This window comes from Mastacembelus armatus, chromosome 13 (assembly GCF_900324485.2).
Source record: "Mastacembelus armatus chromosome 13, fMasArm1.2, whole genome shotgun sequence".
NCBI classification, from domain to species: Eukaryota; Metazoa; Chordata; class Actinopteri; order Synbranchiformes; family Mastacembelidae; genus Mastacembelus; species Mastacembelus armatus.
In genome coordinates, this window is record NC_046645.1 from 12,760,848 (window position 1) to 12,778,887 (window position 18,040).

Here is an 18,040-nt window from a genome sequence, read left to right on the forward strand (position 1 = left end):
AAAAGAAAGTAAAGCAGAAAAAGCTAAAAAAAAAAACAACAAAAAAAAACACAACTTTGATTCCTTTATAATCCCTCATCAAGAGTTAGAGGAACATCTGGCTCTAAAGCCTTTTAAGCAAGTTTTATTTTTTATTTGTCCTATTTTATTCTAATCCCACCACCACCCTGTGCATGTCTCAGTGAGAAGACAATCACATTCACATTCATGCTTTTAAAACAGCCCCCACGCCTCCACTACTACCACACCCTCCTCCCAGTTTTCTCTGAAAGCAAAAAAAACACAACTCACTTTGAAAAAATGGAGAAATGGATTTGAGTTCACTCACAGTCTCATTATTATAATTATATACGTCTGTGTGTGTGTGTGTGTGTGTGTGTGTGTGTGTGTGTGCGTCACTAAAATCCATGAAAAGCAAGAAAGAATTTGGATTTATCAGGGTAGATAGTAACAAGATGGGCTGCGATATCAAGTACCTTGAAGAGGAATCTGTTTTCCTATGCTCTGGTAGAAAAAGCACTCGTGGCAAGACTATGATGAAATGTACGCCCACACACTAGCAAATAAATATAGAGCAAATTCCCTGACATGATGTTGGATCTACTAATCAGCCACACAGGTCTGCACTCCAGGTGTGCACACTGGCTCCTGGCAAGCATTTGCATATACTACACTCACAGAATGAAACGCCAAGTCCAGACAAAATTACATTACCTATTTTATTTACGATATATATAAAAAACATTTTTATTATAATAATGCAGTTTGTCCTTCACATACAACATAGTTCAGTTCTGCTACTGCTGTTGGAATATTTGTAACTTAAATAAATGCCGAACATACTGTTTGCAGGTTGGAACTATAAATTAAACTACTTAAACTGCTGCATTGGTATGTATTAATTCAACATTTCTCCATATTTCCCTGAATCTCACAGACATTTGGTACATTTGTTGCTGGTGCTAATGTTGATGTCAGTTTTTTAAATATAGCACTTTTAAAACACTATGTGTCAGCCAAAGTGCTGTAAAAACACATAAAGAATAATTTGGAATAAAAGTAAAATAAAATAAAATAAGAAACCACAAAATGTAATTAATGTAATTAATTAAAATCAAGAAAAAGTTGTTCCAGAGGGTCAGTGATACAACAGCATGGATTTTCTCCAGGTACTCTGGTTTCCTCCCACAGTCCAAAAACATGTATGTCAGGTTGAAGGGTGACTCTAAATTGTCCATAGGAGTGAGTGTGAGTGTGTGAGGTTGTTTGTCTCTATGTGGCCCTGTGATGGACTGGTGACCTGTCCAGGGTGGACCCCTGCCTTTCACCCAAAGAGAGCTGGTATAGGCTCCAGCAGATCCCTGTGACCCTGTGGATGGATATAATGGATGGATGATGTTTGATGATATTTTGGGGGAGACCACAGTAAAGAGAGGTGCAGTAGTCTAATCAGTTAGTAACAAAGTCATGGATAGCTTTCTCAAGGTCAGATTTAGAAAGATTGGGAGAGATTTTGGACAATAATTTTAACTGATAGAAACCTGCAGCAACCACTAAGTTTATTTGTTTGTCAAACTTAAAATCATTTGAAATAATCTGAAAATAAAAAGCCAAGTATTTTTAGCAAAGGATTAGCGGATGGTTAAAAGGTGAAAATTGAATGTCAACCAGACCTTGATGTCATTTAAACTTTGGAACACAGAGGAACCCCAAGGATTTCTGGAAATTAAGGGAAAATAAAGCTGGATATCATCTGCAAAACAATGAAACAAAAAAACAGTGTCAAAAATATATAACAAGAAAAAAACTGGGCCTAGCAGTGAGCCCAACTGAAAGGCCATAGAATAAAGAGGAAGAAGAAGAAACTAAAACCATACATTTACCAGCAAAGATTCTATCAGTGAGATATGATTTGAACCAATTTATTGAAGTACATCAATTCTGAAGTTAGATCTTAGGCAAGAAAGTAAAACTTTACAGCCAATGATATCAAAGGGCACTGACTGATCTGGAAGTAGAAGGGCCGCAAATTTGTTTTTGTGGGTAACTATAAATACAGTAAGTCATTTAAAACTCTAAGAAGAGCCAATTCATTACTATGAAAAGATCTAAAACCAGACTGAAACATCTCAGAGAGAATGTGTTAAGTCCAGTGGTTTTGGAGCTGCAATCAAACAATCTTCAAAAGAATGGTATTCTGAAGAAAGGGCAAAACATTTTATAGTGGATGGACCATAACATGCCTGAAAAAATGTTATCAATCTAATATTAATTAGATTCAAAACAGCAGGGCTAACAGCTGACAATATGTTTTTATTAGACATGGTGGGAGAGGATTGAATGAAGAACCAAAATAATGTGAGTGGAAGGCTGTTTAAATTCTGTGAAAAGAACAGGACACTCAAACGTGCCAGAATTTGCTGAAGATACTGAGAAATTTGCTGTATTTTATGTATTTTAGATAAGAAAGACCTGGAGAACTGTGGGTTACAAGGGTCGAGAATACTTCTAATAGTAGAGAATAAAATCAGAAGGACTGTAATAATTTTCTTGAATAATAGAGAAAAATCTAACGAAGCTGTAGTATTTTTTTGGTAATTCTACCTGGTGATCTGGAGGAAAGCAAGGGCAGCTTTGCCTTGGTTCTTTGGGTATGAGAGATGGTTTCATAAAACTAATACTTCAAGAACAGCCACATATCCCAGCCTTATATGGTAGCTCATATTCACGTTACTATTTGCTATCATATATTTATAGTGTTATTGTTTCCTGGTTTGTACTGTATTTTGTGACTTTCCTTTTGCACGCCTCTTATCTGGGTAAAACATATTTAAGACAATAAGTCAGCAACGGTGTTCATACCATTGCAGCAATGTGTATCAGCTCTGATATCGCTTGTCACTATGAACTGTGTTGCAGTTATATTCAGAAAGATGTGTATCTGCGTAGGAGCAATACTGGCTAACTCTTGCAGAAACCGCTTCAGTAACAGGAGTAACCAGAAGTCACACGGGTTGAAATGGGCCTAGGAGTAAGGTTGATAGAGAAAATGAAGTAATTACACTGCAGAGAAAAGTCTCTGTCCTATAGCACAATGCATTATGCATCATTCACTGACAATTAATGCGTAATTAAAACCAGGTTAGTGCCTGCTCCCCACTCAGAGCCGAGCTAACAGTCGAACAGATGCATCAGTATTAATTACTGCTCAGTGGGAGTTTAAAGCTCTTCCCCCTCCCACCTGTTGTCCCTCAGACTCCTGCCACACACGCAGCCGCTGCCAGCACACGCACACACATTGCTGCAAGACCACCAGCTTAAAACTGGCCTCTCATTAACACTGCGCACTCCCCCCACCCCCCTGCCAAAGCTAATTGGGTCACTACTTACCCCAAAGTCAGCACAACCTCAAACACGGAGAGGGAGGGAGTCTAAGACCACCACCATGCTGTCTTAGCATATGCCCTCACTAGCTGGAGGCAGTGAGATTAGAACAAAACAGGCACTTATTAATACTGTTCGTCATTCTGTGCCTGTAGGTGAATCATCCCTTTGTAATCTTCAGACACACACAAAGCTGAATTTTATTATCAACAATGTAAAAGAGGCAGTATGACAGTATATATGTTATATCATGCATCTGCTTAGATATTTGCATTAGGTTCAGCTGCTTATGGATCCCATTATACAGCGCATCCCAGGAGGCTGTCCCTGTTTTTTTGGACACAAGCTATAGATGAGGTCAGCCAACCACGAGCACTTACACAACTACGCACACATGCACACACAAACACACACACACACACACACACACACACTGCCAGTAAGGATGGTTCGGTATGGTGGAAGATAAAGCTATGCTCAAATTGCTGTTTTGTGTTTCTTTAAAGGGGACAATTCAACCTTACTAATCTGTTACGCCCCTTCCCCTAATCAACCCACTGACTAATCCATTTCCTCATGCCAAAGAGAGCTGCAGTTCAGCCCTGGGCCAAGCCACACTGGCACAATTAGGACAGAGGGAAAACAATGGCAGCGAGGTAGAAATAACAGGCACAGATTCTACTGGGAGCTTTTTACTTCAGTGCTCTTTCACCAAGATATGAGAAAGCTCACACTCCCCCGCTGTACCTTCAACCGGAGACAACACGTCATGCTCACTCACACAAGCTTGTTGGTACACACACAGAGGTGACTCTCAGGTGATAGAGTAACAATCTGGCTGTTAAAACTTAAGTTACAGCAAAAAAAAAAAAAAATCAACACATTTAAAAAGCTATACTACTTTTCATGAAACATGACAAATATCTAAATGATTTTAAGCTGATTTAACTGACTATTCATGAGTTGTATGTACTGTTGGGTAGTTTATACAACAATGCATCACATTTTATAATCTCTACATATGTTTTATATGGAAAAATTGTAACGCATCTGTAACAGGTTATTTTCTGTATTGTTTTTCACTCAAAAACTAAAGCTTTCAGTGGTTCCAGTTTCACTCTAATGTGAGTATTTGCTGCTGTTACATTGCCGTTGCCATAAAAGAAAATAATGTTTAGTGCCCTACAAGTCTCTGTAGATGTTGTAGTAAACTCCACTGCAGAATAAACCCATTATAACAAGTCTTAGAGATTCTTTGTTGTTGTTGTTGTTTTTGTTAAACTGCATTGTTTTGGAAAGCTGTTGGGGGCTCACACAGCTTTACTAATCACCATTGGTCTTGTCGGGGACTTTATCTCCACTGACTGAAATCCAATTCAAGTAAAATCACAAACATGCTTTGGTACAAAAATTATAGAATAATTACTACTGGTAGCAGAAATACTATATTTTACACTAATGGCTCTGTGTAGTGTATATTAATATAAATGTTAATGGTGTCATTTGACACCAGTAATCATAATAATAATGATGATAATTATAATGACCATTAGGAGTAGTAATAGTGACAGTTAACTACTTGCAATGTCCCTAAAAATTATGTTTATGGTCACTAAACTGACTCTTCTAAAGCTGCAATTAAAGGCATACACGGGAAAATAAAAGAAGACAGAATACATTAATTTTCATTGCCACGGTGTCGCCTAAAATTAGGAACAAATCCACAGGCCATTACTTATCAGAGAATTCTTCTTCACCCACACCACCATCTTTTGTGGAGTTGCCTCCTATGGTCTGGTTGTCTCATATCATTATTTTTAAGCACAGCCAGCTCTCCAGTGGAACTCCATAACAATGCCAGATGACTGTAAAAAGATCTAGGACAAAGTGAAGAATCTACATACTGTTTACACACACACACACACACACACACACACACACACAAAAAATATATTGTGCAAAACAACACACACTTTTAGGACAATGATCAATAACATGGAGTCTTACCAGCAACTTCCAGTGAAGCATTATGACTAATGGCCTCTCCCAGGTAGTTGCGGGCCACACAGGTGTAGACGCCTTCATCTGGTTTGCTCCGTCGTCCGTGCACGATGCGCAGGAAAAAGAGGGAGCCGCTTGGCAGGAGCATGCGGTGAGAACGGGGGTCATCCTTGTCCGTCTCCACACGCTCACCATCCTTATACCACTCTATACTGGGAGGGGGTCGGCCCTCTGCCTTGCAGTTGAGAGTGGCCGGCTCCCCCTTGGAAACAATCAGATCCGAGGGGTCCTCCACAATCCGAGGTGCGCTGTCTTCAAACCGGGCCCGGGACCCTGTGAATCGGAGATAAGGACAGACGTTATCTGTGCAGCTGACCACCTACCATTCAAAAAACATGTAATCTCCTTGTAGCTGTGCAGACAATGTCAAAACCATTTGAAAGGCAAAAACATCTTTCTTTAGAGATGCTGAACAAAGACACAGATTGTGTGTTTGATAAATCTGTGTGCAGCGAAGCATTAAATCATGGGTGTCTTTGAAGGTTGACTCTGATTTCAAGGTAAGGCATCACAAATTCCAGTAACAACCTGAGGTATGCTTTTCTTTCTTCCTATATTCTACAAACAGTAAACCACAGTAGCCCCATGTTCCTACAAACTGTATGATAAAAATCTTTTCAAAGGAGACACCACCTGTACCAAGGATGCAGTCATCTATGTGATAGGGTAATGGCCAATCTATGTGTCAATCTGGATCGTTGCAAAGGCAGAGATGACAGTTGGTGTAAAGAATAAGACAGACACGCCAACGCATCTGAGGGTACGGCATGGGAGGTGAGAGCATGAGAGAGACAAAAGGTATAGATAACTGTCATATCCCAGACTCTTGGGATCCATTACTAGCTTCCTGTGGCTGTGAGGAAATGGCACATTTCTACAGGACAAGAAGTGGCTTTTCGAGCAAGACCAAACGTTTCAAACAATACGCTAGAGTTAAAAAAACGAATAATTCAAAATTCTGCTGTTTTTTTCTTTGGTTGTGAGGAACAGATGGTCTCTCCCTCATGCTCAGAAAAAAAAAGAAAGAAAATGAAATGGTCACTGTGCCACTGATTATTGAGCCGCTCTGTCTGAGTCATTATTCTCTGCATATAATCTAGACTGCATGAAAATCCTCCATTATCACTGGAGAGGAGCAGTCAGGAGTAGTCTAATGACATATATGTTGGTTCACAATGCTGCTGTTACATTATACCTAAATCTGAGGCATCGGGATAAAACCCTCACTTTTTAGATGTAAGCAGATTTATGTTTTTCATGAACTGATTTGAGCTGAGCGGGCCAGAAGTCACCACTGTGGCATAAACCTGAAGCAAACATCTAAACAGCGATCTGAGCGCTCTCAGCTAGCACCCTGGGGTCACAAACCAGGACAGCTCAAAACACTAATGCAGGATGCAGATGAATACAAATCAAGCCCTTAAAAAGTGCCATGGCACCTCTAGAGAGACCCAAAAAAAACCCACACACTTTATTTACAAACACAGAATAAGTGTCATTATGCTATAGGCATATTATGATAATAATAAGTACTTTCTTTTAGCTTATATTATCCCGCGTATGGAATCTGCAGGTTACATATTTGACACCTTAGTTTGTTCATAGGGAAAAAAAAGCATTGTGATTTTGCCTGTACAGCCCAGTGATGTCCTGGTGGTGAACTGTGCAACTAAAGCACGCAAAGCACTCACTGGAAGTTTCAAATCCCAAATCATGTAATAAACTTACATCACAATCACATTGAGCTCCCTTTCTCTTCAGTCATAACTGGATTGTATCACAAAAACAAATACTGGGGACAGAGAGATGGCCTCTAAAAAGAAGCACACCAGCAGTCTAAAATGATGTAGCAGAGGCTAAAATGTCCCAAACTTTAGAGCAAGTTTCTAGTGCTAAAACTCCTGGATCGTGTAATTTGGGACTTATGTGTTTCTTTTTGCTATTATGTTGCATTTGTTGACGTTATCACTATTTACATGACAAATCTTCTCCAGAGACATTAAAAAGCTGTGTTCACACATAAAATCAGTGAAATGCCCCTTTAACTGATTTGATTTTAACATTTTACAGAACGATTGTCCGCTGACACAGTATTGCTCAACAACAAAAAAAAAAGGTTACTATGGCAACCCAAGCTCTCCGAAAAGTGAGTGGGATATCTCACTATGGGATGCACCCTGTGGTGTGGCCAATTACAGAAGGTGCACTACCACCAAAACTGTCAGGGGGCAAAACCAATCAGCTGAGCCCTGTTGACCTTTATAACATTTGAGGGCCCATATCCAGCATTCTCAAGCAGATTTCTTCCGGCATGTCCTACACATACGAGTAGGGCAGTGCTGTGAAATATCTCTCAGTTTTGGGAGAACTGGGGTTACTACAGTAACCAAGTGTTGTTTTTCAAAAACTTGCTCAGTAGCTCACGATATTGTCCACTTCTGGATTGAATCCTCTGAAGTCCATAACACCTCAGCACACAAGGTCGACAACACAAACCCTCCCCTCAGGCTAGCACACAATTAAGATTAAACACTAAGGACTGAGTGTGCCGCTGAAGGTGCAGTTACATCCAGTTCATAAAACATAATATATGTCTGTAGGGTTTACTCAGCTAGCAGCAACACATATATCCCTCACCAAAATACACTTAAAGAAGGCCCATGAGGTGGCTATGTCCTAGTAAAATGAGTCCACAGACCTTATGGGGGCTGTAAACCATGACTCCCAAACACAGAATGATTCTCTCCATTATCCAGTGAGAAAGACCATGGCAGGATAACACCACCTGTCTGTGTAGGAGGACCCCCATCACAAAGAGCTGGTTACTCCTCCTCAAACTCTCAGTTCTGTCCAAATAGGTGTGTAATGGCTGGGCAGGACAGAATGCATTAAGCCACCTCTGGCTTTCACTGGTAAATGGTGGGAGGTGAAAGGCAAGCACCACCAGCTATAAGAGGACTCACTAACCTTAGGCACAAAAACAGGTCTAGGGCCTCTAAAACTGTACATACTGCAGCAAGTGGGCTTTTCTTAAACAATGTTGAACAATTGTCACCTAAACTAATTTAGCAGGCTGAAATTGTGGCCAAATAAACCTGCTGGAAGCATAACACTTTACAGAGGACAGAACACTGAAAAGAAATGATGCCCTTAGTTTGACACAGTTTCTCAAACACATGCCACTTACCATCATACAATGAACACGTGAACTATGCCTTTGCACTTTGAATAGTCTTAGTCAATTTTCAACAGCAAGCATGACTCATTCAAGTTTAACCTTTCACATGCAAAGCTCAGAGAGACACACACAAGTGGTGTTGATGAAAAATCTGCCTGGCACTCCTTGACTACAATTTTTCTCATAAATAGCTGGACTTGGAGAGACCCTATCCAATCTGTGACCCATCTTCTCTAACAACTCAGCTTGATAGGCTGTTAACAATAGACTGGGCAGTTAATTTGTACACATTCTGGTACATGAGACAGAGAAGCGCTCCATCTTGCCTAGTGGAATGTGCCCCGGCTAGCTGAGGGTGACACAGCAATTGGGATGGGGCTGGTAAAGCAGGGACTGTTCCACCACCGTAAGGGTTTGCAAGCCCCATAAGTTCACTATTAGCAATCTCTAGGTCACAGTAGCCCCTGAAGGGAAACCTGTGTCTGACAGGTTTGAAAGGTTGTCTCAATAGTGCCTCAACTCATGCAATTAACCTCGAGGGGTGCATGGGAGGCTTTTCATCAATAGAGCTGCTGAGTCGTGACGCCTGGGTAGTGGGGAAAATGTCATCCTTGCAGAGGATATCTATATTAACATCTTCTTCCTGTCAAAATCCCCTTTTGTTTCCGGTCTTGTGTCTTTTATTTCGAAGTATTTCCTGTTTTTGTTGTGTCCCTTAATGTAGTAAGTTCAACTTTTCTTAATCAGTGTTTTTTTAACCTGTGTCTCGTTAGCGTCCTAGTGTTTTGTATAGCGTCCTTGTGTTTTGTATTCATGCCTGAGTTTCCTCTGTTTGCCTTGCTGGTTCATTTTGTCTTCTTGTCTTCTTGAAATCTAGTTACCTTGTTTTACTCAAATCCAATTACCTTGTCTTCTAGTTCTAGTCGCCTTGCCTTGTCTCGTTATCTGGTTGCTTGGTCTTGTTCCAGACTGTATTCTTATTTGTGTCTTTTGTTATTAAACCAATTGCTCCTCGCCTCATGTCTGTGTGTGTTGTCTGCATTTGGGTCCTTGTCCTTGTTGAAACTGTGACACATCCTCATTTCCTTCACTATCGTTTCTCAATTGGATTCAAGAAGCTCATTAAACTACATGGGAACATGCATGTCCATGTTCTCCATCATATTGTCCCCAGAATGGGCAAACCAAGTATGACTTTTCATTGGGCTTTTCTCTTATTGGTCTTTGATACAGCTGCCACCTGTAGGTGATGGTCCAAGAACCTGAGTACAGGTCCGCCAACAACGCCTGGCCAGATCTTATACCCATTCATGCAATGCAGAGGGAATGGGAAGCGTTCCCTGAGATGGTGAGCCCACAAGCAGCTGGGCAATGGTGCCACCACCCGTGTTACCCTGTGCAGCCATGGTCAGGTATCTAGCTGACCATGACTCAACATGTTTGCTTGTAAAACAGAACATTTTTAAATATCACCGCATTATCTTTCATACACTTAAATGTGTTTCTCAATTGCATTTAAACAACCTGTATTGATGAAGGCTGTTGTTTGTCTCTTATATTGATTACTCTGATGAGCTTCCTTTATATGTTCCCCAAATTCCCCAAAGGAAAATGGAGAAAGAGCTTCATGTTTAGTGGTCTTTTTGATACAGACAAATTTACACTGTATTTACTCACAGGAATACAGGCTGAGTGGTCACCATCTATCTGCCATTAACACCATTAGCCTTTAACAATGGGAAATTTGAATCCTTTTATTGCGCATGTTTATACTCTTCATACTTGTGCTCTCCATTTTGTAATGTTTCATGCCCTGTGATTATGAGCTGCTCTCGTACTCAGTGTGATGTTCTGGTTTCAGAAGACATCTTTGACTCCAACGAGACACTGTATGGTTAAGAATTAAAAGTGTATCAGAGACACTTTTTCCTGGGGATTATTACAGAGCACTTCATTGGTCCTTATCCCAGCTACAGAGAACACTCAGCAGAACCATTGCAGTGCCATGCTGACGTACGACAGAGAAAATAGTCTTGTCCAAAAAAAAAGAGTAAAATAGCAAAAAGCTTCAGGTGGCCAAAGTGACAAGTGTGCAATCAGTGAAAAGTCTACGCCACCTTCAGCACGACAACCACACATTTTCTTTGTGAAAGAAGTAATGTTTGCTTCATGACAGGAAGATTGTGATGCAGTGGTTGAAAGCACCTTTCAGCAATAAAAGAAAGAAAAAAAAAAAGGAAAAGAAAAAATCAGCCCCATTTCTGACATGGAAAAATAAAATGTTACAGGCGAAACTGGAAACCTTTTTGAAGGTACATTTAGTTGGATCATAAACAAAGCCCATTAGAGCCTAGGGGGATCTTCAGATATCCAAGTGCATGTAGGAATTTAGACTGTGACTCGATTCCTGTTACAAATATTAATGTGGGACATTGGTGGGCATGGTGTGAAACGGATTTCAAATTTACAAGAGATGAACAAGTAGGGAGGGATGTTGGCTACTCATGAAGGAGAGTTTCAGAAACAAGTTTTCACAAACACAAAAAGAGATATTTTACAAACTGCTGCTTTAGTTCATTCAAGCTGCTGTTACTATTCCCTAGATTCACAGCTTTGATCTATAAGTTGAAGCAAATTATAGTATTTTCCACAAGGAAAATATTTCCAATTTACTGAACAACTTATTAAAGTAATATTTTTACGTCTGATTGTTTCAAGTGGCTTCTCAGCAGCTAATAAAACACAAAGCATCTGCTTCACAATGAACAAAACTAGAGGTGTTAAAAATCAGCTCAACAATCCCAATACTCCAGCACACATGCCTGCAAACAAGACACGCAGTAAAATGTCTAATTCAAGATGTGTAATGATTCAAGATACAGTGCAGAAGAAATCATGATTATAGCCCCCCGGTAAGTTATAGAACACATTTGTGTTAGAGTGGAGTGAAATGCTTAAAAAGACACCTTCATTTCCACAAACCTCACAGTCTTTCAGTGTGAGCGGCAAAACGGAGCCAAGATAATCCATAAGAGAGAATTGCAGTCAACCTTGAGCTGTCATCCCGTACAGACTGAGCTTTGCGAATGAGAGTGTGACGGCCTCATGCAAGGTTATCACTCTGTAGTACACTCTCAAGGCGATCCATTGTACAAATGAGTGTGCCAGGGTGAGAGGCAGAGGGCCATTTCAGAGAGAAATACAGTAGATTCAATTTAACAGTTCCGTTTATTATGGTATGTGTTACCTCTTCAGGATGAGGTTGATATTTTTGTTATTCTGTCTGTTAATCAGTAGTATTCTTTTTTTTCACTTTGTGTATTGGTATTAGTGTTGTAATATTGTGTGGGTGTTCAGATAGAAACCTGAATATTTGTATCCTACAGTGAGGGGGATCTGGTGGCTCTGTTATGCTGTGGGGTCATTGTAATGGCATTGTTTTGGTCCATTTGTCGTCTTAGGGAGGAGGGTCACTTGGCCCAACACCTTACTAAGACACTTCATGTTTGGTTTTGCTGTAAATTGTCACCTTTCAGTGCATTTTGTGTGTGTTTTTCCACTGCAGATGTGAATGATTATTTGGATATTGTGATTATTAGGCTTTGTGCATTATGAATAAAATGTACCGGTAATCCAATTACAAATCACACCCTTTTAATAGTAGTTATGTTTGTTTTTAGCCCAGGGGCCCAAAGGAATGAAGCCAAATGATTTGAAAAATTCATATTAATCCTGACAGGCATCCTGACATCCATATTAAACTATATTTAAGAAACATATTTGTGAGCCAAGTGCACCCTTCACTAGTGAGATTCCACTCTTATTTTTTTAAATATCTCACACTTCCGCCTTTATTTTTGATGACACATTAGCACCTCCTGGATGATATCAGTCTGTAAATATCTGGAGAGATCTTCTGCCAGTTTTATATGATTCTGTCCAGTTTCTCTCTGCTATAAAAGTTGGTTGTGGGTGTTCTACAAGTCAGGGGACAGAGGTCACAGTTTTCACTTTTTCTGCAGTATGTTTGGGACTGTTCTCATGTTTTGCTCCTGCAAAACGTTTAGAGACTGGGAGCCATCTTTAAATTCAGTACATGTACACAAACCTGCATTCATTGTGCTGTCTGTAAACATCATCTCCCCGCACACCTTTTCAAGCAGCCCTTATCAGCATGCCCCCACCTCCACGTCTCACAGGCTAGACAGCCACTGGTCAAATCCACATCAGACATGCTGGAGCCAATATGATCCAAACTAATTTAATTTCATCACACCCAAGTGTGCTGCCAATATTGCTTCTTTTAATTTGGCAAAATTTAAATTTGGAGTGTTGTGTCATTTTATGAGCAGTGGTTTTCTTCTTGGACACGTCTTGGTTGACTTGCTGAAATGTTCTTCACACAGTCACTGAAATGATAATCATCACAGATACTCCTTGTGCCAAGTGAGAAAAACCTGCCTATCTATTTTTAATGCAACATATTGCACATTACACAGTATTGTTGTTTACTGTATTTGGCATCATTTAGCTTTACACAAAACCTGCGGTTCTAATTTTGAGGCCAAATGGAAGCAGAAGAAACAAGTTATGAATACAACACTGGGGTATCATCACCAGATCAACATTTAAGTCGAGCTGGTGAACGTGTTAGAAAACTGCTGCTTATTCTAGTGTTCATTTCTGTGTCCACCAGATGAATGTAAGTCCAATGTTCCCTCTCTTCTAGCTGTGTTCTTGGTTGCACCAACTCCTGAGGGAAATCTAGAGCTTTAGCTGCAAAATACTCCACTGTGTTCACAGGCTAGTCTCTAAATGTGGCTGTGTGCTGTACGGTGTTTTTTTTTTTTCTTTTTTTCACTGTTGACAGCTGCCTGCTGTGGTCGAAAATGACAGTATGAGACTGAGCTGAAACAGTGATGCTGGACAGCTAAACAATAAGCTGACACAAAATTTTAGGTTTCTTTTCAGTGGATTTAATAAAATTAGAAGCTACAGACTTAGCTCATTTTGAGCTGTTCATGTGTGTGAGGGTGATTAGATGAAGTAATTGTCATGATTCCATGTTATCTGTGAGTTTCTCCATTTATTGAGAAAGCAAATGAGGATAATCAGGAGAAACAAAGCAACTATAGTCAAATAAAAGCTCATTAGTTCCTCTTGCAGTTTTGATAGACAACTTATCACATCGGTCCTAATTGCAAACTCTGACACATGCCCACATGTATACTCATAACATCTCTTTCTGCTTCATCTAACAGAATGAGGTAGCAGGCTAACAGCCGAGGGCCTGATGAAGATCATGTCTAGAAAAAAAACTGTTGATTCAGGCTAGGTTTGACATTTCTTGGCTCCTAGCCGTGGCATTACATAACAAGGGGCTGCTTTCATTAATTAGTATTTACAAATATTTACCCCAGTTCCTCCCCAGGGGTAGGAGTGCACTGCTGTCACGCTAATGTGTGAAAACAACAATGCCGTAGAGGGACGTCCTGTTTTGCTTCAGACCACGGTGCCTTTTAGCGACATTCATGCTCGAAGCAAAACACATACTAGATCCTGGACATGTACGAACTCACAGCTTGATATCTGCTGAGGAACACTACTAAGTAGAAGGTTCAGAGAATAACTTTACACGTAAGGTAAAGTCAGCCAGGAGCAGAAGTCTGGCAGCTTGTCTATGCAGCTGTCTGCTGAAATGTACTCATGTCTTTTTTCAATTTCAGTTCATTTGCATACTTAAAAAGGCCACATTCAAGGAGTTCATTGCCAAGTAATCTCTGCAGAAGGGCGATAATGTGCCACAGCAAACTACATTTCAAAGTAGAGTTGTCAGGTTTGGTTTTCATCTAGTATTAGTCTGGGCCTCTGGAGCCTTTGTTTGGCAACTGTCCTCCTCATCCAACATCTAATCTCTAAATGATGTCATCAGCGACTGTACGAGAACTGGGACATCATCAGCATCCGGCAACATGACTCAAGTCTGTGACACATTAGACTAACCAGCTTCTGCAGTGGTTTCATCATCCACGGTCATTTCATTGAGAGGGGCTGTGAGCGGCTTTAGTCAGCCTTCAGCCATATTTGTCACTAGATAATGAGCGGGAGGACAGACTGGACACAAATCACCTGCTAAGGGTAGTTTAGCTCCGATTAGTTCCACAGCTGAGTCTGAACGCAGCTCAATGAGACCTGTTAGGGTCTACGCTGATGGGCATACTAATTGGGATTTGGTCTGTTTAAAAACAAGCTGAATATCGTTTTTGAAATTGACTATTGTTTCTCATCTCTGCCACATAGAGATCTGAGAAAACACAGAACCCCCGTCATGCTTTTCACCGACACAAATCTCACTCTAGACTTTCATGTGTTCTTTCTTGTATGTAAAAACAACGGAATAACATCTACCAGTCTGAGCACAGCTCATACAGAGATCATGACCTGTCTGATTCCTTTTCTCATAAGTATTTTAATGAAAACACACATCACCCTACGAGAAGGTGCAATGTAATAGAGCTCAGAATGAAAGGGAATACTCCAGATTAATGGATGTGACTGGATCGTGTGGGTGTAGAAAAGTACGTTTAACATTGAGAGGTGGCACCAGTTCATAACAATGAAGCAGAGCAAGTGGAGAGAGGAGTCACAGGGGCCATGGAACTTAGGATTTATGATATGAAATTATAGTTTATCATTGAAGACGATGTGAAGCAAAGCTAGACCAATAACTTGGATGGGCTGATATATCAGCTGATCTCAGTTTACTGCAGAGATATTATTGTCAGTGTCTATGTTAGCTGACTAATAGGTAATTGTGGTACAGAAATGGTAAAAATACTATGTGTAAGTTGCAAAATACCTTGCTTGTCTTGGTCATAATTCTTTAAAGCTGCTATAATCAATATTTCAACAGTGGATGACATGACTACTTCCATGTGAAAGGGGTCATGCACACTTGCAGTCTCAGAGAACCACTGCCAGACACTTTCCCTCAGCTTTACGGAGCATTTTAGCATCTTTCAGCCCAGTATTTTGGTTTCATAGCCAACAACATTAACATTTTGATAGCTGCCACTGAGTCACGTATTTAGTAGGTGGTAGAGATAAAAACAAAGGTAAAAGAGATAAAATACTGGACTTATATTTATCTAGTGACCGGAAATATATTTCCAAATGAATGATAATGTATTTTCTAGACAGGCAATTACACTAAAAGGTTAGCCATATAAACTGAAAAGATGGTAATATCTCAGTGTCACGTTTACAGCTTTTACCAACTACTCCCAAGTTGCCAATGCCTTTGTCACTGTGTTAATGAGACCAATTCTCCAATCAGCAATACAGCACGACCGAAACCAGCAGAGGGATGTAAATCTCAAAGACATCAGTTCATGAAGATAACGCTGCTACTTGTTAAAAACCTATACCAACCAAGTAAATTAACACTAGCCAGCATATATTGTTAATAGTTTTAATTCAAAAATATCAATATTTGTATTTGCTTTAACATTTGGGTTCTAATGTAAAACATGACTGTGGCCTTTATTTTTGACAATGCAGCAATTTCCTTTGCTAAACATTTGAAACTGAAACACATCATTCAGACCTTAAATGCATCATCAACTACCACTTCTATGTTAAACATCATCTCAAATCATCAGAAAATAAAAAAAGAACATCTGCACTCTCATGAATTGTTTTCCTGAGCCCTGCTTGGAGTTTGGATTAGAGCTTGGAAATTTAAGCTGTTTTTAAATCAATGGTTAAAAACATATAATCCCTTTCTCCAAGGTAATCAAAAACAAGCTTTTAAAAGCGTCTTTAATACTATGTGCACTTCTCCGTGGCCATATTTGGAGGCTGGGGGGCCTTTACAGACCAATGACACTTGTGTCTGGGAGTTTCAGACCTGAAAGTGAGTTAAACACCTCTTCTAACCTCCCCTGCTGTCTGATGGTTTCCTCAGTGTGATCACCTCGGTAGTCAGAGGGGCGCGGGGGGGGGGCTATAAATCTTACAAATGAATGCAAGCGTGACATCTTCCTTTATTATTCATTTTAGAGGATGTTCCCACAGCTTTCAGGGGACGCGTGTTTGAAATCCAGCTAAACACAACATTTACATCCATCTGGGTGGATAGAAAACACGATTAGACAAGTCAAATACACTATGAGGCACAGTCACGCCATATGGGCTATGAGTGTGTGTGTGTGTGTGTGTGTGTGTGAGAGAGAGAGAGAGAAAGAGAGACAGACAGACAGAGAGAGAGACAGAGTGAAGAAGGAGAAGACCATTTCTGTTTATTTGTGACATTTTAATCATTTACCTGAAGCGATGCTGACGAATGAGACAGTCGCAAGTAGTAAATTTCCAAAGTTCATCTCCACACTCTCCCGGTGCCAAAGTCCTGTGGAGCCCGCAGCCTCGGGTCATAAAGCAGCGCCCGGAATTAGGTAAAAGCCGGGAACCGGTTTGGAGCCTGAGCCTCAGCTGAAGTATCTCAAGCGAGTAAAATCACCCTGAAAAAACTTTGATGTCACTCCCACAAAGCCACCACAACAGCAGCAGCAGCAGCAGCAGCAGCAGCGGCGGTGGCGGCGGAGCCAGCACCGCCCCGGAGGAACCTAATAACAAAACTCAGCAGCATCACTTCATCCTGACACACACGCACACACACACACTCACACTCACACTCTGTGGCTTCTTTCTAAGATGCGCCGATGCTGCTGAAAACAAAACAAAATAAATAAATAAATAAAATCAGGTTTAACTCTATTTAGGCCGGTCATAAATAAAATAACTCCTCTCTGCTGTGATCGGGGCAGGCGCAGGTTGCGGCGTCAGTTCGGGTGAATATGAAGCGCTGCACATGCCGAGGCGAGAGCTGCGCACTCCCAGCTATCCGCAACAAATCCTCGCCAACCTCCAGGAGTCAGTGTTTTAAAGAGACAGAACGACATCTGCGCCCTCTCCTTGTCTAAAGTGGGGGCGTGTGTGCGCTTAGTTGAGCTCTGTGCTGCCATATGAGGACCAAAAAAGTCCTCACATGGAAGAAGATAAAGGAGAGAGATATTGGCTGATCCTGTTTAAGATTTTGGACTATTACTGGTTAAGGTTACAACTGCAATAGGGGCTGGAGGGCTGTTGATGTAGTTTTAGGCACTGAAGTAGGTTTCTATTATGCTTGGAAAACTGGATTTTAATTTAAAATTGTTCAGTCAGCAAGTAAAATAGGCTTCGGTCTGTTTAGTGAGACTAGAAACCATGAAGATCAATCTAAGGGGCTGCAAGATGATTAAAAGATTTGTTATAGACCTATAAAAATCATTCAAATCAGGCGATTTGAGCAGGAAAATCAAATACCCTCAACTCATGTTCAGATTAATTCTTTATAAGTGGACACAAGCACTTTTAAAA

The 18,040-nt window shown here is 40.4% G+C and overlaps 1 protein-coding gene across 3 annotated transcripts in view; it reads right to left on the bottom strand.

The window, feature by feature from the left end:
* Positions 1-17,390, bottom strand: part of LOC113144758 (roundabout homolog 2) — a 46,208-nt gene extending 28,818 nt beyond the window's left edge. For all 3 annotated transcript variants that reach the window (XM_026330992.1, XM_026331000.1, XM_026330984.1), the window contains exons 1-2: positions 16,950-17,390; positions 5,392-5,718 (exon numbers count right to left, since the gene is read on the bottom strand). In XM_026330992.1, coding sequence (XP_026186777.1) covers positions 5,392-5,718; positions 16,950-17,004 — 382 coding nt within the window. In that variant the 5' untranslated portion in view covers positions 17,005-17,390. The remainder of the gene's footprint in view (positions 1-5,391; positions 5,719-16,949) is intronic.
* Positions 17,391-18,040: the final 650 nt, after the last annotated feature.